This window comes from Rutidosis leptorrhynchoides, chromosome 10 (assembly GCF_046630445.1).
Source record: "Rutidosis leptorrhynchoides isolate AG116_Rl617_1_P2 chromosome 10, CSIRO_AGI_Rlap_v1, whole genome shotgun sequence".
NCBI classification, from domain to species: domain Eukaryota; kingdom Viridiplantae; phylum Streptophyta; class Magnoliopsida; order Asterales; family Asteraceae; genus Rutidosis; species Rutidosis leptorrhynchoides.
Window position 1 is genome coordinate 112114512 of NC_092342.1, and position 25899 is coordinate 112140410.

The 25899-nt window shown below is 33.5% G+C and overlaps 1 protein-coding gene across 1 annotated transcript; it reads right to left on the reverse strand.

The window, feature by feature from the left end:
* Positions 1-696: 696 nt before the first annotated feature.
* Positions 697-25678, reverse strand: LOC139871730 (glycosyl hydrolase 5 family protein-like). Its single transcript, XM_071859465.1, has 5 exons — positions 25042-25678; positions 22189-22436; positions 21559-22079; positions 19904-19965; positions 697-914 (listed from the first exon to the last, which is right to left on the reverse strand). The coding sequence occupies exons 1-5, from the start codon at positions 25546-25548 to the stop codon at positions 846-848; spliced, it is 1407 nt and encodes a 468-aa protein (XP_071715566.1). The 5' UTR covers positions 25549-25678; the 3' UTR covers positions 697-845.
* Between the last annotated feature and the right edge of the window lie 221 nt (positions 25679-25899).

Below are 25899 nucleotides of genomic sequence, written 5' to 3' on the forward strand. Positions count from 1 at the left end.
TTCGAGCTCGACTCGTGCTCGGAAATTATCGAACTTGGACTTGTTTTAAACGATCACAAACTCAAGTAGCTCGTTAAAAGTTCTATTTGTTGAGAACCCAAGTTCGCCTCAACTTTTTTTTTTTTTTTTTACCAAAACCTTATTAAATTTAAGAAGCTTTAGTTTGCAGATTCAAAAATAAGCTACAACTATCAGTTCAAACTATAAGCTTTTAACTCTAACTTCAACAAGTCTCACTCAAACACACCCTTAGTGTCACTTTTGTAGAAAAGTGAATTGACCTTCGTCGTTTGGTTACACCACTAGTTCAATATGACAAAAATGGTTAAGTATAACAGTTTTGATGAGAATGCTTTTGCCGATAAATATTATTTACAGTACACAAAGTGTGAATATATAACAAGTACAATGTTTGTCAATAACTATTGTTAGTAAATTTCTAAAACACAAATCTTCACTACTTTGCTTCAATCATTCTTTGGTTGAAACTCAACTTGACGACTCAAAAAATGTTCTAACGAAACGATGGATTTTGTGTAGCGTAACTTGTGCTATCGATGATTTTAAACCATTGAGAAGCAGGATCACACAATTCTTTACTTAAGCATTTACAAATATTAGTAACAATCATATTTCTAGAGTCTGCATCAAGGCAAACAATGGTGCCATTGTTAATCGTTGTTGAAAGGTGCATCTTGGAGGCTGAAATTGCTTCCCATTGTGAAGAAGTGTCTGTACACATAACATTAACTTTTATACGCTTATTAATCCCAGTGGCTTGTAGGCAATAGTTTGTACTCTTTACCATCAGTGTATTTTGTGGGGTGTAGTCCCAAGCCTCGGCGCTAGAACATGGACCTAAAGTCGATGTTTGGCTTTGCACGCAAAGCCCTGTAGACGGATGAAATATTACTTTATGTTGTCCGTTGGTTGATAAGCCTGGTACTGTATAAATTCATAGGAGATTAGAGATTAATTCAGGACAAAAATAAGAACATATATGTAGTGGTTATTTAAGCTAGGACTAGACTTGTGTGCAATTTCAAAACTCATTATTAGGGAAATAATTGAAAAAGTAGTAATCGGTAATTTCTTGATTAATTTAATTGTACATTTTATATATTTAAATAATAATTTTTAAATTATATGTGTAAATATAAAACAATACCATAGGCATAAAAATAAACTTAAACATGGTTGTCTAAAATTGTTTATTTTGTTCAAAAACTTTAAAATCATAGTTTATTTATATTCAAGTAAAAATATTGATCAATATTGACTTTGACCAACTTGATCAACAAATCTAATTTTGACCAATTAATCGACGTTGATCAATTAATTAAACGAGTTTTAAAAAATCAGAACAAGCTTTTCCTAGAAATTAGTAATTAAAGATTGATCGGGAATAATGAGAGATTAATCAAGATGTAATCGGAGTTTTTTACAACAATGTTTGTGTCTATTAAGTTTATGGCGTATTTGTAAAAAACTACGAGTAGTTGTTAGCTGGAGCTGAAGTTGAAACTGGAATTTATAACTGTAACGCAGTTGGGCTTAGGGATGGCACCCGCGGGTAACGGGCACGGGTTCTATATACCCGCGACCCGCCAGTGGCGTTTCTTTTTTGCACGTTGAGACCCGTTACCCACCCACGGGTAACAACTTTTCGCCCATGCCCGTGAACCGCGGATACCCGTGACCCGCGGTTAACCCGCGGGTAATAATAATATACAACTTTTTATTAGAAAATCCAAATAATTTTATTAATAATAAAATTATAGGTACAATCTATATGTATAATGACGTGAAAATTAAATTTTTTACTTGTATATAATATTATATTTTTAATCATTATTCAAATACTAGTAAAATAGCTTTTAAATTTAATAATTGTAAGTATTAATTCGTGGGTAAATTAAGAAAAGTCTCATGTATTCACGGGTCGGGTTTTACCCGCGACGGGTAGTATATACCCGCGACCCGCCCGCAACCCGTCGACGGGTATAAATTTTTACCCGTACCCGTGCCCGCGGGTAAGATTTAATGATTTTACCCGCCCATCGCGGATCGGGTACCCGCAGGTCACGGGTTTTTTCTCGCCCATTGCCATCCCTAGTTGGGCTAACATAAATTCCAAATTAGAAGTTGAACCTTACTTTTTTTTTAAGCGTTTGAAAAATTAGTTAAATTTTAAAGAAGTAAGATAACATTTAAAGACAAAGAGTAAATGATGGGGATATAAAGGGTAGTAAGCTATTTCACCTTTTATAAACTCATAGTTTATTTATAAAAGTGATTTCAAGTAGCTTATTGTTTAGAGTTTAAGTTTATCCTTGGATTGTTTAAGTTTTGTTTACAAAACAAGACTAGAAGCTAGAGTTTACAAAAATAACATTTAGATATTATAATTATAATCTTATATAAATGTGTGTGTCAAACACACCTTTATCTAATTTAAACACTTTTTTTTTATACCTCGACTGGTTTCCAATCCAATAAAAAACTTGAATATAATTAGATGAAAAAAATAGCCAATACCTTGAAAAGGAGATTGAAGAGATTCGATCTTATCCAAAAAACTTGTATTCCTTGGCTGACGCCAATTCCAATTCAAAAGCCCATAAAACTCTTCCATCCCAGCAACACCTTCTCTATAATAATAGCTCCCAACAATAGTCCATAAAGCCCAATCAAGGTCATGTTCAGCAGCCCAGCCCAGGAAACAATTTAAATACCTATTGTCATTCTCATTTGTACCCCTTTGATCTACTCCCCATTCACTTATAAACAAAGGGTAACCTTGGTCCAACAAAAACATCGATTTGCTCTTCATTGTATCGATTACCCGACCACATACATCGTTTGCGTTACTCGTGAGCCAATCATTGTCATTTGAAAAACCATACCAGTGAATCTCGAATACTAATTTTCTACTGAAAGATAGACTAACAGGAGTCTTCTGAAGAAAAGACAAATCTTGATCGTAACTCAAACCTGATAAAATGACTAATACATTAGGGTTTGCTGAATGAACGTGTTCCGCACATTTTTGCATATACCTGATTCATGAAAAAAAAAAAAAAAAAAAAAAAAAAAACATTCGACTTCTTGAATGTGAGTTTTAAAATTTGTTAAAAAGATTAAAAACACGACTTTATATAAAGATACATACATGTACCAAGTTTTAACGTCTTGTCTATGCCCACGAAGTTCATTTCTCAAGCTCATACCGATGACGTTAGCATAACCTACGAACATGTTGGCGACTCTAGTAACCCCCTTGATCCAAACATCGGGATCAAACGACACTTTCAATCAATGATAGTAACGATGTGGTTAAAGGTGGGTGTGTCATTCACAGTTGCCTTGGGTTTAGGTCAACGACACTTTCAATCAAATAGCCGATTTACTTTCGGTTTTCAAAGCAAAGTGCACATTTGAAAGGCGGTTTACAGTCTCACATGACTATAAAAATTTAGATCCTTTAAGAAAATTGGATCTTTATGAAAACATTTGATCTTTTGAAAATTCAAGCTAGAATTTACCCTAGACAAGTTTTCTGATTTGATCCATCATTGGTGTTGCAAAATATATTTGTGGATCAATATTTTGGCTAAAACTTTTAGGCTCGTGTAATCCACTGCTATCCCGGTATCGGAAAGCACACATCCAGTTTACTTGTTCCGTATATTACCTTTCGGTAAACTACCGTCCGGTTGTAAAGGAAAGCGATGAACAAGAAACTGTTAAGGCAATGTCCCGTGACATGCATTTGATTATGGTCTAAAAACGTGTCGGATGCTAGTACTATCCTTGGTAGGAGCAATAGTAAAGATCATCCTATAATTTTTCGGTCTGGCACAAGGTCCTGTCTCCGACCATGCTATGCAACCACCGTTCTTACGGTTGACACCCGATTTTGTTCAGGTGACCTAATGAATTCCAGGTGAATTCCTAGGATTTTACGTTCAATGGTAATGAACGCATTGAAAATGGATTTTCAGAAAATAAATCGGTTTGTATTTTTGATCAAAATATTTTCTCGTTCAAGCTCGAGTTTAGATATCATTGAATTCCATGAGTTTGAATTCTCAATCTTTAAGGTCAATCTCAAGGATTGAGTAATATCAGTCTTAAAAGCTGATTTTTTATCTTTAAGGAGATTATCCTTTTCTGGGGATCTGATTCATTAGTCTTATCAAGCTAATTTGCACGGTGCCCCCCCCATTGTACGAGATAAATCCTTCTCATGGTTAGGATAAATCTGACCACTTGGCGACCCTGTTTGATGCTGAGGTCCGTGGATTTCCTGCTGATTTTAGTGATGACTTTTCTAGATTTTTCGTCAACCTACAGCTGGTCTGGACGACAACTTCTTGACCTAAATCAAGAAGCGCGTGTCTTTTTCGGAAGACTTTACTTCCTTTAAATGATGGAATTGATTCATCGTGTAGATCTATCTCTTCTTTTCTTTCATCGGATATAACAGTTGATTATCGTTCCAAAATAAAAGTATTTTCAAAAATTTGTACAAAAATATGTGATATATGTTTTGAATAGTTTGGTAAAGTTTTCCCACACTTGACTTTTATTTATGTTTTTCTTTGCCTTTTTCTCCTCTATTCCATTCTTAAATGAATTCTAACATTTTGGTTGTTTCTCAATTTATGTCCTTTCCGAGGTAACGATAATTTCGGTGTTAAAACCTAGTTTTATCGTTCATAAATATGTATAAACATGATTTTGAGTTCATTTTATTGAAAATTTTGAAAATTTTTACTAGAATTGGGTAGTCAGTATATAAGACTAGGGCTGTTCCTTGTTATCGGAGAGCACTAGATTCTAATACAACTACTGCGTTACTAGTATTTTTATTGGTAACCAAGTGTTTAAATCAAAAATTTTTTAAAATCCGAAAGAATTTAACCCCTTCCCACACTTAAGATCTTGCAATGCCCTCATTTGCAAGAAATCAGTAACAATTTAAATTATTGAGGGTGATTAGCGTAGAAAAATGATTAAATTTTACCAAAACTTCCAAACATATTGGCGTTTGTTTTGAATGATAAATGGTGCACGTCATTTGTTCATTCCGTTTGTTGTTACATCACATATAATTTTGCATCTTGTCATTAAAATTAGTTACTTTTGCTGAACTTAATGCCAGTCTTTGAAAACGCGTTGTTTTACCCTGTCTTGTAAGATAAACTACAAACAAATATATACATACTATTTTTTTTTATTTATAAAACCTTTAACTTATAAAACAAATATTAATTAATTTTAAAATTTTGTTTCTTTTAAGAATGAGGGCGTTTCGGAACGATGCCCTAGTCCGTCCCTCGACAAAATTTTAAAATTTGTCTTTTTGTAGCGATTGTTTTAAAAGCTAAGATTTTTGGATTTTTTTTAATTTTTTTGGCATACTTTAAATCAATAGGATTAAAAATAATGATAATAATAACTCTCGTCCCTCCCTCGGGTAAAGCAATTTCGACTCAACGGTCTAGTCTTCAACTCACGACGAATTTTAAAAATCTTATTTTTAACTTAAAGAGATAAAGTAAATTTTTAATTTTAAATTCACACAACTTAAATTTAAAATACATAAAATTAAAAAAAATTCATATTTTAAAAATTAAAAATTCACACCAAACTTAATTTTAAAAATTCATATTATAAATTCACACCAAACTTATATTAATTTTTCAAATATTTACAATTTTAAAAATATTATTTTTACAAAGTTTACAATATTAATTTAAGATTTATATATTAATTTTAAAAATATGGTAAAAATAAAATTAAAATCTTTTTGGCTTTTTATCCCACTTTAATCAATCAAATATTATCAAAAATATGCGCCCCTCTTTTCGGTAAAGTAATTTCGGTTCCAAGACCTAATTTAACTCATGACGAATTTTTGAAATTTTTTGGGTTGATTGATTAAAGATATTTATACCTTAAGAATAAACGTTAATGTAACACCCTGCTTTTTTTTTTTAAATCACAGCGGAAGTCTTAATTCACATAAATACCCTTAGTTAATTACAAACATGATTATCACAAATCATTAGCTAGTTACTTATTACAAACAACCGGTGTTACGTTAAACAACTAGTTACATATTTATAAAAGTTAAGACATCAGAGTTCGTCTTGTCAAACATATCGTCAACCCAACTCCCGTCCCTACCAGCACTAAGATCGAAAACCTGCAAGGGAGGAGGTGAGGGGGGTTAGCACGAGGCTAAGTGAATGGAATCATCTAACAGATCTAGCATACAGTACCAACTTGTACAACTACAGCAACTATAACAATCCATAACAGGCAACTGACAACTAATAACTAGCAACTATCAACTGGCAACAATCAACTAGCAACTATGCTCCAACTAGAGACTCGGCGGCTTGTACGAGCACACGACCACTAGCTGATCAGTCTAGTGTCTACCGAAAGTCCTTACTACTGAATCCCCAGTATAGTAAATCCACACGCAGGTGATGCGTCATTCAGCACTATACTCAACAAACAGTAGCCAACTGGACCCAACCACAACAAGGTTGACCTCCCTGAGCTGAACCTAACAACAATAGGTTCCAACAGGCAACTACAATTTGTGCACACAACTGTTAAGCAACTATCACTACGAACAACTGTTCCTACGACTAGCATGGCAACTCTACGATGATCATTATTACAACATATCTACTAAGCATAGCAACTATAACAGTATAACATAGTAGCACAACTTGCTACTCTATACTACACCCGGAGATAATCCCACTCACCGATTACCAGCTACAGCTCAGTTATCTTACTTCTGAGCTTCTTCCTTGTCCTTATCACCTGAGAACAACACAACGAAGTCAATATACATATCTCAATCAATAGTATAATCAAATCATACTATAAACTAGGTCATAACACCATATATTCATAATTTTATGAGTCTACATCATGACTCCATTCAATAATGGCATACAGGTGCGTGCAAAACACGACATACACACTAAAACTCCTTTTCCGACCCAAAAACAGTTTGATCTAGTTTCTTAAAAGTTCACCATTGAAAAGTATTCTTTATTACGATTCTAACGATAGTTTATTCATCAAAAACGGAGTTACGTTTTGAAAGTTACGCCCGTTTCAATTTCATAAAAGGTACTGTAGCAAATAGTGACACTGTAGCAACTCGGTGCTGTAGCAACTCGGTACTGTAGCAACTCGGGTACTGTAGCAAACTGGGTTTCGAACCAATTTCGCTGATTTTGTGATTTCTTCCCCAAAAACTCGATTTCTAAGTGTTTTTGACCAAATTTTAAGCACAAGAAAGTTACTAAACATATATACAACCTATTTCTAACATCAATTAAGCATAACTAACACAATTCATGAAGATTCAAGCTAAAAATCACACTTTTGCTCAAGAACACAAAAACCCAATTTACACAAGATTCAAGCAATGATTCAAGCATGCTAACCTGGTTTGATGATTACAAAAATGATATAAATCAGTTCCTAAAGCTCCACAAACCAATTTCAGGCTTGGATCAAGTTAGGGTTTCAAGGTGAAAGAGTTTAGGTACGGTGTGTATATTTTTTCAATTAGGAAAATGATCAAGAAGTGTCCAGAACATACATATAAATGGGTTATAAACCCATACCTCATAACACACGGGTATTTACCAGTTATCTAATATCTTTCGTACATCGTTAGGAGGCCCTAACGGAGTCCAAATTCAACAAACGTTGGTATCAGAGCATGGTTTGGCAGCAAATACGTGCGCGTATTTTGTTCCCAAACCCTGTGGCAAGTCAAACATGTCTGTGGGAGTGGGGGGCTAAGTGAATATAGGATATACGTGTGTTAGTTGTGATTGAACTAACTGATATCCACTAAGCTTTTGTGTGAGCTGTTTTGTAGCACAGGTATGGCTGATAGAAACGCAACTGGCCCATCCAACCCCGGAACATTCAGAGCACCAGAAGAGGGTATTGAGTCTGATGATGATCAGAATAGTTACATTCTTCAGTTAGAGAGCAAACTAAAGGAGGCTGAAGACAAAATTAATGAGCTTGAATTGGCGAGACATTCTGGAAATGATGATACACCACCTGGATTTCCAACCGTGCAATCCCAAACGATACCTAATGTGCCCCAGAACCAGCTTCAGAATCAAATACCTAACCAATATTATACGCCACCACAAAACACCTTTACTTACCAAAATCCCATGATGATGAATCCATACCAAATGCAAATGTTCCATCAACCTTACTTGCAACCACCCAAAAGATGTACCTATAAGAACTTCCGTGATTGCAAACCCTCCGAGTTTTCTGGAAGTACTGATCCGACTGTAACTCTCAATTGGTTACGAGAAATTGAAAGGGTGTTTGAAGCGTGTCAGTGTGAACCCGAGTTGAAAGTGACGTATGCTAGTCGAATGTTGAAAGGTAGGGCTATGATTTGGTGGGATTCTTTGATTTCCACTATACCAAAGGAGCAAGTGAGTATGATCACGTGGGAGCAGTTTTATGGGAAGGTGTGTGAACAGTATTGTAATCAATTTGATATGAATCGAATCAAGACTGAGTTTCTTGAAATGAAGATGACACCTCAAATGACTATCGATGAAGTGGTAGAGAAGTATATGGATAAACTGAGGTTTGTGCAACAGTGGGTGCCGGATGAAGCATCTCGTATCCAGCATTTTGTTAATGTCATTCTGCCAGAGTACCGAACTTTTGTTAGAACAGCTACATCGTTGTCTCAAGCTGTTGTGATGGCTAAAATGGTAGAAAGTGATGTTCAAGCCGCCGATCCTCGTATTGTCTTATTGTATGCTAGTTGGTAGTTAGCATGTGTTGTTGTTAGTATATAGCTTGTGTGTGACTTAAGCTATATCTGTTAGATAGATTCCATTCACTTAGCGGTGCGCTAATCCCCCACATATTCTCCCCTTGCAGGTTTACGTACTGCTAGTCGGGATGGGTGCTGTTGCAAAAGACATGTTTGACAACCCAACTCTGATGTGGACTTTTGTATAAATAATGTTTTGTAATAACGTAACACCGTTGTGTAAACTTAAACTTAATTACTCAGATTAAGGTAATGACGTGACTTATATTGTGTTTGCTAATAAAGTCTTCCGCTGTGTTTTAAAAAAAAAAAAAAAAATGGCCGGTGTTACAGTTAAATTTCGCAGTGATGTAATAAATTTTTGAATGATATCAATAATTTCGGTCGCCAAACCTAATTTTATTCAATACCAATTTAATACTTTTTAGCGAACAAATTAGCGTTTATTATCGAAAGGTTAAAAAAAAAATAAAAAAAAAAACTGTACAGACATACCTGTGAAATAGATTTCTTAGTTATATGATCTATCCCATTCATAAGATAGTCGGTTTAATTGGTTTTCCATGGCTACATAGGCGTAACCTCGAGCATTCAGTGTCTTTTCTTCTAAACATATGAACGGTCCGTCTCTGCATAAAGTAACAAATTCGGTATTTGAATAGGTTTGATTATTTGAACATTTACCTCCATGTGACCATTTTTCGCATTTGTGACATCTTTCTAGGTGTCGTGCTCTTCTTTTCGCTGCGGATTTTGATTTTCCTTTACCAAATTGTAACTTATTATCTTCGCATCTGGATTCTTTTCTAACTCCGTCCATTCTTTCTCTGATTACTGATACTATTTCACTCGGTAGTATGTCATTATTACGTTTAGTGATCAAAGCGTGTAGCATTAGACCATGGTTTAGTTCACAGGCAGTCTTCATTTTGTAAAAACCTAAAAAAAATAAAAATTCAGAATGGGGGGAGAAGACTAGTTCTTTAGGGTCTGCTAGGGAAAGACCATTCGGGTTCCATTTTCGAGAACTACACGAAAACAGAAAATCTAACTCTAACAGAAATACATATTATCCTTTAAAGACTTGATTCTCCCCACACTTAGTTAGTTGTGGTGTCAAAATTGTGATTAACTTCGTTGTCGACTTCCATCGGACCATGTATGTAATGTTTAACTCTATGACCATTAACTTTAAATTCAATCCCATTTGAATTTATTAATTCTATCGTTCCGTATGGGAAAACTCTTTTGACTATGAATGGTCCAGACCATCTTGATTTCAATTTTCCAGGAAATAGCTTGAATCGTGAATTGAAAAGAAGAACTCTGTCTCCTTCTTTAAATTCTTTTGAACTTCTGATTCTTTTATCATGCCATTTCTTCGTTCTTTCTTTATAGATTAATGAATTTTCGTATGCTTCATGTCTTAATTCTTCTAATTCGTTTAGTTGACTTAATCGTAGACGTCCAGCTTCATGTAAATCAAGATTACATGTTTTCAAAGCCCAAAATGCTTTGTGTTCAATTTTTACTGGAAGATGACATGCTTTTCCATAAACAAGTCTAAAAGGTGTGGTTCCAATTGGAGTTTTGTAGGCTGTTCTAAAAGCCCAGAGTGCATCCTCCAATTTAATGGACCATTCCTTCGGATTTGATCCTACGGTTTTCTCTAGAATACGTTTTAAAGCTCGGTTGGTATTTTCAACTTGTCCACTTGTTTGTGGATGATATGCGGTTGAGATTTTATGAGTTACTCCATAACGTTTGAGAACTTTCTCAAGTTGATTATTACAAAAATGAGTTCCCCGATCACTTATTAAAGCTTTCGGTGTTCCAAACCTTGCAAAAAGACGTTTTAAAAAGTTGACTACAACTCGTGCATCGTTAGTTGGGAGAGCTTGTGCTTCCGCCCATTTAGATACATAATCAATGGCTACGAGTATATATAGATTATTATGAGATTTTGGAAATGGACCCATAAAGTCAATACCCCAAATGTCAAATACTTCACATACTTGGATGACATTTTGTGGCATTTCTTCACGTTGACTTATTTTTCCGGCCCTTTGACAAGCATCACAGGATTTGCAAAGAAAGTGTGCGTCTTTGTAAATTGTAGGCCAATAGAATCCAGCATCATAAACTTTTCTAGCTGTTAGTTGAGGCCCATAATGCCCTCCTGTTGGTCCTGTGTGACTATGGTTTAATATTTTACTAGCTTCATCTCCAAATACACATCGGCGTATTATTCCATCGGGACAACTTTTAAACAGATGTGGATCTTCCCAAAAATAGTGTTTTATATCACTGAAGAATTTCTTTCGTCTTTGGTACGATAATCCTTTTTCAAGGAATCCACAAACTAAGTAGTTTGCATAGTCTGCAAACCATGGGATTTCTTTATAATCTATCTTCAATAGATATTCATCAGGAAAGTTGTCTTGTATGGCCGATTCATTTAGAACTTCTAACTCAGGATTTTCAAGACGAGAAAGATGATCAGCGGCGAGATTTTCTGCTCCTTTTTTATCTCGAATTTCAATATCAAACTCTTGTAAGAGTAAGATTCAACGGATTAATCTTGGTTTAGCATCTTGTTTTGAAAATAAGTATCTAAGAGCAGAATGGTCGGTATAGACCACCGTTTTTGCTAGAACGAGATATGATCGAAATTTGTCAAAAGCAAAGACAATAGCAAGGAGTTCTTTTTCAGTAGTTGTATAGTTCGTTTGTGCTCCTTGTAACGTCTTACTAGCATAATATATAGGTTGAAATCGTTTTTCAATCCTTTGTCCTAAAACGGCTCCCATTGCAAAATCACTTGCATCGCACATTAGTTCAAATGGTAGATTCCAATTTGGTGTTATCATGATCGGCGCATTAGTGAGTTTTTCTTTAAGAATATTAAAAGATTTGATACACTCATCTGAAAAGATGAATGGCGCATCCTTTTCTAGGAGTTTATTCATAGGAGTGGCAATTTTAGAAAAATCTTTTATGAAACGTCGGTAAAAACCGGCATGCCCTAGAAAACTCGTAACTCCTCTAACATTTGTGGGATGTGGAAGTTTAGCAATTACATCTATTTTAGCTCTATCCACTTCAATTCCTTTCTTTGAAATTTTATGACCAAGAACGATGCCTTCTTTAACCATGAAATGGCATTTCTCCCAATTAAGTACTAGATTTGATTGTTCGCATCTAATTAGCATTCGTTCCAGATTAACTAGACATGATTCAAATGTATCACCGAAGACTGAAAAGTCATCCATGAAAACTTCCATGCATTCTTCTATCATGTCGTGAAAAATCGCCATCATACACCTTTGAAAGGTTGCAGGGGCGTTGCAAAGTCCAAATGGCATGCGTTTGTAAGCAAAAGTACCATAAGGGCACGTAAATGTGGTTTTCTCTTGATCTTCGGGTTCTATTGGAATTTGAAAATATCCGGAAAATCCATCTAGAAAACAATAGTAACTATTTCCGGCTAATCTTTCCAACATTTGATCTATGAAAGGTAAGGGAAAGTGATCTTTTCTGGTGGCGTCATTTAATTTTCTATAATCAATACATACACGCCATCTTGTTACAGTCCTAGTAGGAATAAGCTCATTTTTCTCATTTGTAATGACAGTCATGCCACCCTTCTTAGGCACGCATTGAACTGGGCTTACCCATGGACTATCAGAGATTGGATAAATTAGACCTGCGTCTAGCAGTTTAATAATCTCTTTCTTAACTACATCTTGCATATTAGGATTTAGTCTTCGTTGGCGTTGCACATACGTTTTATGACCTTCTTCCATAAGGATTTTATGTGTGCAATATGAAGGACTTATTCCTTTAATATCATGAATCTTCCATGCAATGGCTGGTTTATGGGCTTTCAACACAGAAATGAGTTGTGATTTCTCATTTTCAGTAAGAGAAGACGATATTATTACAGGTAATTCAGATTCACCATGTAAATAAGCGTATTCCAAATGGTTTGGAAGTGGCTTTAACTCTAATTTCGGAGGTTCTTCTATCGATGATTTGTATCGATATCTGTCTTCTTCTTTTAGCATTTGGATTTCTTCTGTTGTTGGTTCATATCCATTAGCTATTAGTGTATCTAACATTTCAGCTTCATCAATTTGTTCTGTTCCTTCTCCTAAAGAACATTCTCCTGTTCCTTGTAATTCTGGAAATTCTTCTAATAATTCTGCATGTGCATCTATAGTTTGAATATAATAACATGTATCATCTGCAGATTGTGGTTGTTGCATTGCTCTATCAACTGAAAAGGTAACACTCTCATCCTCTATACTTAGGGTCAGTTTCTTACCGAACACGTCTATCATTGCTTTAGCCGTGTTTAAGAATGGTCTTCCTAATATGAGAGGAACTTGAGAATCTTCTTCCATGTCCAGAACAACAAAATCTACTGGAAATACTAAAGTACCAACTTTAACTAGCATGTTCTCCATTATCCCTCTAGGATATTTTATTGATCTATCGGCTAGTTGTATGCTTATTCTGGTTGGTTTTAATTCTCCAAGGTCTAGTTTAGCGTATAGTGAATACGGCATTAGATTTATACTAGCACATAAGTCTGCCAATGCTTCTATTGAACTAAGACTACCCAGAAAACATGGAATTGTGAAACTTCCTGGATCAGATAGTTTTTCTGGTATCTTATTCAACAGCACTGCTGAACAATTAGCATTCATAGTAACAGCCGAGAGTTCTTCCATTTTCTTTCTATTTGAGATTAGATCTTTCAAGAATTTAGCATATCTAGGCATTCCTGAAATCACATCAATGAAAGGAAGATTTACATTTATCTGTTTAAACATATCCAAGAATTTGGATTGCTCGGCTTCAAGTTTCTCTTTCTTCATTTTACTCGGGTAAGGAAGTGGTGGTTGATATGGTTTAACATAAGGTTTATCCTTAACTATGTTATCTTCATTAACCTTTTCAACTACCGGTTCTTTTTCCTTATCTTGATCAGGTTGTGGTTCTTGTGGAGTAGGAATAGCTTTATCAGAAGTTACAGGTATTTCAGGTGGTTTAAGTGTTGTACCACTTCTTGTGGTAATGGCTTTAGCTGTTTCATTTCGGGGATTAGCATTTGTATCACTAGGTAGACTTCCCAGTTTTCTTTCACCTATTAACCTTGCTAGGTTACTTACTTCTTGTTCCAGATTTTGAATAGAAGCTTGTTGATTTCTAAATGCTTGAGCATTTTGTTCATTGGTTTGTTTTTGAGATGTGAAAAACTGCGTTTGAGTTTCAACTAGCTTCGTCATCATATCTTCTAAATTTGGCTTTTTATCATTGGTTTGTTGTGGTGGTTTGTTTTGAAAATTAGGTCTTTGCTGGTTGTAAGTATTATTGGATACTTGTTGATTGCTAGGACCTTGTTGGTTGTTGTATGGAATATTTCGGTTATAATTCTGGTTTTGATTGTAAATCGGTCTTGGCGGTTGATAATTATTCTGATAATTATTTCCAGGCCTTTGGTTTATGTATGAAATATTCTCTCTTTGTTCCATTGTTAATTCAATACTGAGACAATCTTTTGTCAAATGTGGTCCTCCACACTGCTCACAACTAATTCGTATTGAGTGAATATCTTTAGTCATCTTTTCCATTCGTCTCTCGACAGCATCTATCTTTGCGGAAATGGAATCTAAGTCATGGCTAGAATCGGCTCTAGCTGCTTTAGATGATCTAACGATATCTTTTTCTTGGTGCCACTCATGTGAGTGGGAAGCAGTGTTATCAATAATTTTGTAAGCATCAGTTTCGGTTTTCTTCATAATAGAACCACCAGCTGCTATATCTATATCTTTCCTTGTAGTGATGTCGCATCCTTGGTAGAATATTTGTACTATTTGACAGGTGTCTAAACCATGTTGCGGACATCCTCTTAATAACTTTCCATATCTTGTCCACGCCTCATATAGAGTTTCATTTGGCTTCTGTGTGAACGTAACAATTTCTGCTTGAAGTCTTACGGCTTTAGATGCAGGAAAGAATTGTTTAAGAAATTTTTCAACTAAAACGTCCCATGTATCGATCGCCCCTTCAGGTAACGATTCCAACCAATCTTTGGCTTCTCCTTTTAAAGTCCAGGGAAATAACATGAGATATATCTGTTCATCCTCCACTTCTCGGATTTTAAATAGTGTGCAGATCCTATTAAAGGTACGTAGATGTTCATTTGGATCTTCCTTCGGCGCACCACTAAATTGGCATTGATTAGTCACCATGTGTAGAATTTGTCCTTTGATTTCATAATCTGGCGCATTAATGTCAGGATGAGTAATTGCGTGACCTTGGCCAGTGCGTTTAGCTCTCATTCGGTCTTCCATACTTAAAGGTTCCAGATTCTCCATAATTGAATTTGTTGAATCGGTATCACTAGATGATTCTGATTTAATGGTTCGTTCCTCAACAATCTCTGTTTGAATGATTGGTGGTTCCGGAGGAAAGTTTAATGGTTCAGGATCTACGAACCGTTCCTGAATATTCTCTGGATTCTCAATTGCGAGGTTGGGTTCAAAAAATGGATTATCGGAAATTTGAACTGAAGTACTTGGTCGACTGGATGACGATTCTAAAGAAAAATCAACGGCGGTTATATTTGTTAAATGTCTTGATCGAGTTACAGGTGGTGAACGTACAAAAGGTGGTGAACGTCTTGCTCGGTGCATTCACTGAATATCCTATTAGTTTTTAAAAAGGAAAGAAAAATTATAATAAGTTATCCAATTAATAGACTTTTCTGATTTTGCCCACGTTTCGAATAGCCAAAAGATGCAGCAGAGGGGCAGGATTCGTTTGGTCTCAATATAATTGAGGACTGTTTGACTCCAATAACCCGGTCCACTTACAAATCCAACTATTACTACGAACCAGAAAATTTTGATGTCTATTAATTTAACCACTTAAAATAAATTTTCGTAATTTTAAGAAATTTAGAGAAGAAGTAGAAAAAATTCTAAGTCCTAAAAACTAGAATGGCGAGAAATAAGAGAGAAAAAGATTGCGCGTCGAAAAGTGTCGAAAAATGAAAAAGACGAAGAGTGGTTTGTAAACACGCGGTTAATCCAACCTTATAACTATCACTATCTTAAAATTAAAACTACAAATAGAGATCACTAATTGGAATTGTAATTGATACATAGGTAAACGGCGTCGAAAAATAAAAATAAGAAAATAGCGCGAAAAATGGCGTCGCAAAATTCTAAAGCACCTAAAACTTAGTCTAAGGAATAAGCACTTAAGGGATTTTACGGCAAAGCCTAAAAATCTGGTAGTATAAAAATAACTACGGCAAAAAAAAACTAAATTTAATACTAAAAGTTGTGACTATAGTCTAAAAAAAACTAAAGGTAATAAAACTTAAAATATATTTTTTTTTTAATTTTATAGACAAAATCTTAAAAATATAATTTTTTTTTTAATTTTTTTTTTTTTTACAAATATAAATTAAGTGTGGGAAGGGGTCACGTGCTCATAGTCACATTCTGTATACATTACTTACATACATATGTAATGACTTTCGAGTGAAATGAATGGGGTCAATTGACCCCAGTGCCACACAAGTAGCTACGCCACTTGGGTTGAAGAGGTCCGTTTGTGGGCTGAAGAAAATGGAAGTGGGTGGCTCAATGATTAATTGAGAATGCTTTTAATTATCAAAAGGCAAAGAAATTTGAAGAATGGGATATAAATATTCTCGTTTGTCAAGTGGGTGAAATTGTGATTGGGACACTAACACTTTTTTTTTTTTTTTTTAAACGAATTTTTTTTTTCTTAAAAAAAAAATGTTTTTTTTATACAATTTTTTTTTTAAATATATATATTTTACAAGAACTAAAAAAAACTTAATAAAAAAAAACTTTTATGTGGCGTTTCGCTTCGGCGTGTCCCCGGCAGCGGCGCCAAAAATACTTGATGTTGTAGGGGGTCTATACAAAATAGTATTATTTTTAGTGCGAAATACTATTAAATATGCTACAATTTTACACAAGTTATTTATTTATTTATCGAGTGGGATATACTTAAACCTTGCTACAACACTTATAGGCAGTGTACCTAATCGTATTATAGTATAGTTTTTAGTAAGTCCGGTTCGTTCCACAGGGAAAGCTCGAGAAGTTTAACGCACACAAAATAGAAAAATAGAAAAATATATATATGTACTAGTAGTATTATTATATAAAAGGGGGGTTTTTTACCGTTTAATGACCGGTTTGTCGATTTTAAAACTTTAGTCGCAGTTAAAACCAAATGTAAAATATAAAAAAATAAATACAAGACTTAAATTAAAGCGTAAAGTAAATAACGATAATGAAATTGCGAATAATAAAAGTGCGATAAAATAAACTTGCGATAATTAAAAAGTACGATAATTAAAAGTGCAATTAAATACAATAACAATAAAAATGCGATAATTAGAAGTGCAATTAAATATAAAATAAAGGAAATTAAATATGAAATAAAAGAATTATGCTTATTTAAACTTCCGTAATCATGATGTTTGACGTGTTGATTTTAGTTTTATGCCCAAGGGTTAATTGTCCTTTGTCCTGAATTATTTAATATGTCCGTCTGGTTTTTGTCCATAACAGTCCATCAGTCATAAATATAAAGTGCGAGTGTCCTCGTCAAATTATCCTTATACCCGAAGTTAAATATTCCAACTAATTGGGGATTTAAACTGTAACAAGATTTTAATACTTTGTTTAATAATTACACCAGGATGTCGACTGAGTGTAACCCAAGATTTTAATATTTTGTTATCAATTATACCAAGTGTCCTTGTAAATAATTTCACCCCTGTTTTAATTATTCTAGTGGCTATTAATCCATTCCCGTATCCGGTTAAATGAACGATTATTCGTACATATAAATACCCCGCCCATCGTGTCCGATTGAGTGTATATGGTAATTTATAGGGACGCCCAATTGTAAATCTTTATATTAACATTAACAAACTATCATTTAGTTAAACAAATATAAAGCCCATTAATAGCCCATAGTCTAATTTCCACAAGTGTCGTTCTTTTGTCCAAACCTCAATTATGGTACAAAGCCCAATTACCCAATTTTAGTAATTAGCCCAACATCATGATTACTTCGTTTTAAATAAGCATAATAATAACTTAGCTACGAGACATTAATGTAAAAAGGTTGAACATAACTTACAATGATTAAAAATAGCGTAGCGTTACACGGACAGAATTTCGACTTATACACTCAAACGATCTCTATCATAAATCTTATTATTATTATAATTTAAAATTAAAATTAAGATTATTGTTATATCTTATTACATTAACATTATGATAGAGATTTTTAGATATTGATATTGATAATAGATTTTTAGGATAGAAAAAGGGATGGAAAAGGGTCTCTCTAAATCATCGATTTAGATGCCTTTTATAGGCAAATGATAAATTAAAATTTTCACTTATGACCCCTGAACTATGCTCAATTAACAACTTTTTATTATTTAATATTATTCTTATTATGAATTATTTAAATATTATATTATATTCTTGTGCATAGTTGACTTGTAATTTTTACACCGTTGCATCGAGCGTTGAGAGTTGACTCATGTCCCGGTTCCGGATTTTCGAACGTCCTTTCGTACAATTTTATATTGTGTACTTTGCGTTTTGTAACTTGTACTCTTGTCATTTTTAGACGTTCTTCATCAATAATTTGAACCTTTTTGATTATATCTTGTACTTTTGAGCTTTTTGGACCTTTGTGTCTTCAATTCGTCGTTTTCGCCTTTTGTCTTCGCACTTATTTAATATAAACGAATATTACTTGAAAATGGAACAATTGCAACTAAAATCTTGTCTTTCTTGGGGGATAATGCTATGAAATATATGTTCCTTTTTAGCCTTATCATCTAGACTAACCAACTTTCCATCTTATAATATAATATTGGTTTATCTACCACTTTGATTGTCTAATACTAACTTGTATGTTAGAATTAATGGTATATTTTTGTATATAAGCTCGTTTGACAAGCTCGTTCGAAAAACTCGTTCGACAAGCTCGTTCGACTTGAGTTTATTGAACAAGTCGAGCCGAATATTATTTTTATTGCTCGACTCTTGAAATTAATCGAACACTTGAATTTTGTTCGAGCTCGACTCGTGCTCGGAAATTATCGAACTTGGACTCGTTTTAAACGATCACAAACTCAAGTAGCTCGTTAAAAGTTCTATTTGTTGAGAACCCAAGTTCGCCTCAACTTTTTTTTTTTTTTATACCAAAACCTTATTAAATTTAAGAAGTTTTAGTTTGCAGATTCAAAAATAAGCTACAACTATCAGTTCAAACTATAAGCTTTTAACTCTAACTTCAACAAGTCTCACTCAAACACACCCTTAGTGTCACTTTTGTAGAAAAGTGAATTGACCTTCGTCGTTTGGTTACACCACTAGTTCAATATGACAAAAATAGTTAAGTATAACAGTTTTGATGAGAATGCTTTTGCCGATAAATATTATTTACAGTACACAAAGTGTGAATATATAACAAGTACAATGTTTGTCAATAACTATTGTTAGTAAATTTCTAAAACACAAATCTTCACTACTTTGCTTCAATCATTCTTTGGTTGAAACTCAACTTGACGACTCAAAAAATGTTCTAACGAAACGATGGATTTTGTGTAGCGTAACTTGTGCTATCGATGATTTTAAACCATTGAGAAGCAGGATCACACAATTCTTTACTTAAGCATTTACAAATATTAGTAACAATCATGTTTCTAGAGTCTGCATCAAGGCAAACAATGGTGCCATTGTTAATCGTTGTTGAAAGGTGCATCTTGGAGGCTGAAATTGCTTCCCATTGTGAAGAAGTGTCTGTACACATAACATTAACTTTTATACGCTTATTAATCCCAGTGGCTTGTAGGCAATAGTTTGTACTCTTTACGATCAGTGTATTTTGTGGGGTGTAGTCCCAAGCCTCGGCGCTAGAACATGGACCTAAAGTCGATGTTTGGCTTTGCACGCAAAGCCCTGTAGACGGATGAAATATTACTTTATGTTGTCCGTTGGTTGATAAGCCTGGTACTGTATAAATTCATAGGAGATTAGAGATTAATTCAGGACAAAAATAAGAACATATATGTAGTGGTTATTTAAGCTAGGACTAGACTTGTGTGCAATTTCAAAACTCATTATTAGGGAAATAATTGAAAAAGTAGTAATCGGTAATTTCTTGATTAATTTAATTGTACATTTTATATATTTAAATAATAATTTTTAAATTATATGTGTAAATATAAAACAATACCATAGGCATAAAAATAAACTTAAACATGATTGTCTAAAATTGTTTATTTTGTTCAAAAACTTTAAAATCATAGTTTATTTATATTCAAGTAAAAATATTGATCAATATTGACTTTGACCAACTTGATCAACAAATCTAATTTTGACCAATTAATCGACGTTGATCAATTAATTAAACGAGTTTTAAAAAATCAGAACAAGCTTTTCCTAGAAATTAGTAATTAAAGATTGATCGGGAATAATGAGAGATTAATCAAGATGTAATCGGAGTTTTTTACAACAATGTTTGTGTCTATTAAGTTTATGGCGTATTTGTAAAAAACTACGAGTAGTTGTTAGCTGGAGCTGAAGTTGAAACTGGAATTTATAACTGTAACGCAGTTGGGCTTAGGGATGGCACCCGCGGGTAACGGGCACGGGTTCTATATACCCGCGACCCGCCAGTGGCGTTTCTTTTTTGCACGTTGAGACCCGTTACCCACCCACGGGTAACAACTTTTCGCCCATGCCCGTGAACCGCGGATACCCGTGACCCGCGGTTAACCCGCGGGTAATAATAATATACAACTTTTTATTAGAAAATCCAAATAATTTTATTAATAATAAAATCATAGGTACAATCTATATGTATAATGACGTGAAAATTAAATTTTTTACTTGTATATAATATTATATTTTTAATCATTATTCAAATACTAGTAAAATAGCTTTTAAATTTAATAATTGTAAGTATTAATTCGTGGGTAAATTAAGAAAAGTCTCATGTATTCACGGGTCGGGTTTTACCCGCGACGGGTAGTATATACCCGCGACCCGCCCGCAACCCGTCGACGGGTATAAATTTTTACCCGTACCCGTGCCCGCGGGTAAGATTTAATGATTTTACCCGCCCATCGCGGATCGGGTACCCGCAGGTCACGGGTTTTTTCTCGCCCATTGCCATCCCTAGTTGGGCTAACATAAATTCCAAATTAGAAGTTGAACCTTACTTTTTTTTTAAGCGTTTGAAAAATTAGTTAAATTTTAAAGAAGTAAGATAACATTTAAAGACAAAGAGTAAATGATGGGGATATAAAGGGTAGTAAGTTATTTCACCTTTTATAAACTCATAGTTTATTTATAAAAGTGATTTCAAGTAGCTTATTGTTTAGAGTTTAAGTTTATCCATGGATTGTTAAAGTTTTGTTTACAAAACAAGACTAGAAGCTAGAGTTTACAAAAATAACATTTAGATATTATAATTATAATCTTATATAAATGTGTGTGTCAAACACACCTTTATCTAATTTAAACACTTTTTTTTTATACCTCGACTGGTTTCCAATCCAATAAAAAACTTGAATGTAATTAGATGAAAAAAATAGCCAATACCTTGAAAAGGAGATTGAATAGATTCGATCTTATCCAAAAAACTTGTATTCCTTGGCTGACGCCAATTCCAATTCAAAAGCCCATAAAACTCTTCCATCCCAGCAACACCTTCTCTATAATAATAGCTCCCAACAATAGTCCATAAAGCCCAATCAAGGTCATGTTCAGCAGCCCAGCCCAGGAAACAATTTAAATACCTATTGTCATTCTCATTTGTACCCCTTTGATCTACTCCCCATTCACTTATAAACAAAGGGTAACCTTGGTCCAACAAAAACATCGATTTGCTCTTCATTGTATCGATTACCCGACCACATACATCGTTTGCGTTACTCGTGAGCCAATCATTGTCATTTGAAAAACCATACCAGTGAATCTCGAATACTAATTTTCTACTGAAAGATAGACTAACAGGAGTCTTCTGAAGAAAAGACAAATCTTGATCGTAACTCAAACCTGATAAAATGACTAATACATTAGGGTTTGCTGAATGAACGTGTTCCGCACATTTTTGCATATACCTGATTCATGAAAAAAAAAAAAAAAAAAAAAAAACATTCGACTTCTTGAATGTGAGTTTTAAAATTCGTTAAAAAGATTAAAAACACGACTTTATATAAAGATACATACATGTACCAAGTTTTAACGTCTTGTCTATGCCCACGAAGTTCATTTCTCAAGCTCATACCGATGACGTTAGCATAACCTACGAACATGTTGGCGACTCTAGTAACCCCCTTGATCCAAACATCGGGATCAAAATACTTGTCGCCGAAAAAACCATTACCATCATTGTCGTTACAACACCATCCTGGCCGGCTTATATGATTGTCCAATATTATCATCACATTGTTCCTATCCAGGCTCCTTACAACTTCCTGGTTGAATTTAAAATAATATATTTTACATTTTATAGATAATAGATATAGATATTTTATGTTACCAATTTGAGGCAAGCTTTACTTTTACCCTCTTCTTTTTGTAATTTAGAAACAAATATATACAATTCACAAACAAAAAATTAAAAATCGTTACATGTACATGAAAGTTATATAGTGACATAAGCGAAATTACAAAATGAATGATTGGTTGTATTATAAAAGTCGAAAAGGGAATTAAATGGTTTTGGATAAGAAGGACATGTATGATCACATATCACAAAAAGTTGTCAATTTTAATTCTCAACTTTTCTTATCCTTATTTAATGTAATCTTTCAATCTTTCAATTTTCTGTATGCATATCCATTACAAGGACTTTAAAATGAGTTCATATCTCTCGCTATCAAAGCATGCTTAAAGAAATTTTTAATTTTTTTTTTTTTTTTTGAAAGGCAAGACAATTTTAGCTATTAATTTCTTCAACTTGGTTATATAGATATTAAAAAAATAAACAATAACTTCCGGTTACAACCTAATAAATAAACTTTAGCTATTAATTATAACTATAAACTTTCAACTTTAACACTATAACTATAGTTATTAACAAATTTCGCCAAATATACTACTAACTAATTGTTCTCCACAACAGTAAATTTGAATGATTATAGATATGGTATGTTTACTTATATTACGATTACAATATTGAAACATAATAAAATCTTGTTTTGAAGAATCAAGATCAATATAAGACTTAATAACAACTATAAATAATAAATAAATAAAATTGTATTATAACAACACAATAATAAAAGAATGATTTTGCTCTATTTAATTGAGTGAACAGCAAGCGTTGATTGACGGCTTGACTGTCACTTAGAACCTAAATTGAACTTCGGGCATGTTTAAAACCCGTGAAAATTTGTAATTACCATTTTCATGGCATCTTACTTTTATTATTTTTTTAACCTACTTATTAGTCGGAGGTTTCGGAAGCAATTTCTCAATCCATAAAACATTGAGAGGGAGTACTTTCTCTATTCTTGGGATATTTCACTCTGGCTAGAGAAATGAGTTTTACAATATAGGATAGGGGAAGAATTGTCTATATCTTACCTTCCACATATCTCACTTTTTGTGAGATTGTGTTTTGTTATGAAGAAAAAAAATGATAAAAGAATGAAAACGCACATAGTTTGAAACCTTCTAAAAAGAGAAAACTTCGTCATCACTTCATTCGATGTTAAAAGGCCGATCAAAAACCTTAACCTAAACAAAAATTATTAAATCATCAACCGAACATATTATCTCAACCTTAAAAAAAAAAAAAATAAATAAAAAAATAGTAAAAACAAAATATTAATAATGAATTAGTATTAATAATTAATAATAACAAAAATAGTACGAGTAAAGTATGCTAAATGAACTTTTTTAATACGCCTGTAATAATATTAATCCCACTAAACCAATAATGTAACAGTATGATGGAATTTAATCATATTACTATATTATATATTATATCATAAATTATAATTATAAAATACTAATTAATTAATTTTATCTAATACTATATGATATTGTAACTTGTAATTTTATAATTTATAATAATAATAATAATAATAATAATAATAATAATAATAATAATAATAATAATAATAATAATAATAATAATAATAATAATAATGGTATTATGAATAATAGTAAAGTAACTAGTCCGGATCGCGCGGGGGCTTTCGGACTGCCTATTCATATTTAACGTAGTTTTATGTATTTACAGAAGGGAAAACGGGCCATGTGTTAAGCGCCGTTGTAGGTGTCGTCGTCTTTAGTGTTTTTTAAAATATGTCCGATTTGAACGGAGTTAGTTTCGTTTTGTTGATAAAATTATTTCGAGCCTAACGGTGGTGTCGGAAAAATTTAAGTCGCGGCGAGGAGGAAGATACGGGTTGTCGTTGTGTTTAGCGTTTTTTAAAAAGTGTTCGTTTCGAACGGACTTTTTTCGTTTTGTTCAAAAAATTATTTCGAGTATGACACTGATGTCGAAAAAATTTAACTCGCGAGAGCGGAAAAATACGGGTTGTCGTTGTGTTTAACGTTTTTTAAAAAGTGTCCGTTTCGAATGTAGTTAGTTTCGTTTTGTTCATAAAAATATTTCGAGTTTAACGGTGTGATCGGTGAAATTAAACTCGGGCCAAGTAGGAAGATACGGGCTGTCGAAATGTGTGGGTGGAGTTTTTATTTTAATTGAGAGGATTTACGTTTTACCTCCTGAGGTTTGGTGTAATTTTGGAAAATTGGTTATTGTTGAGGGGGGAGATATGAAAAAGCTAGTGTAAAAAGGGGTGGTGTACTGTTATCGTTTTCCCATTGAGGGAACGACCAAAATCCACGCGATATAGTATATGAATATGAAAATATGAATATGAATGAATATGAATATGAATATGAATATAAATATAAATATAATATAATATAATATAATATAATATAATATAATATAATAAAGGGTTTAATTCATAATAAAATAAAATAAAATAAAAATAAAAAAGAACAGGTCAACTACACCATTTGCATTATTAATTGTTACATGTAATCAAGATTGGTTACCTTAAAAGCATCTACAAGAGAAAGGTCAACGATGGAAGGATTATTAACTTGAACTCCGGCAACTGACCCCGACAACCCTAACATCTGCAACGATTGCCTCACCGTCCTTAATCCCAACGTTTCATACGTAATCAAAAACAACGGATACGTTAATCTCACACAGTTAAATCCCATTTCTAGTATTTTTTTGGATATCTCATCAACAGGTTGTTTGCTAAGTCCCTCAGCTAATGCAACATCAAGATGGCTAACCCAATTTACACATGATAACTTAACTCTCTCACCATTGTTTCGATCGTCGATGATCCAACGTGAGTTTGTGGAGAGTGATAGGTTAGCCACGGGCGGGGTGTGGTGGTGTTGGTGGTTGTTGTGGTGGATTATGGTGGCGAGAAATACGAGGATGATTGGGATTAGAAGGAATAAGATGAGGAGAATTAGAGATGATCGAAATGATCCTTGTTCCATTTTGGTGTGTGTTATGACTTTATGTGAGATCATCATCATTATTCATTATCATCTTAATATATTATGGGGAAAAAACATGGCCAGCCAGCTTTTTTAACAATTAAAGAAAATACTACTCGTAGTGTTATAAATAATTATATTATCTAGCTAACATATTCTCTACGCTAAGGTGTTTTGAAGCTAGTTAGTAGCAGTATTATTTAATATTTTATTTTGTTTTAGTATTCTAGTATTTAAATTAAATGGGAATATGACACTACTACATTGCGGCTCATTTAGTGCTCTCATTTAGACGTGTACATTAACTAACACGTCTAATTAAATCAAAGGAACGCGTCTAATTAAATCAAAGGAACACGTCTAATTAATTTTTTTTTAAAAGAAAATCGG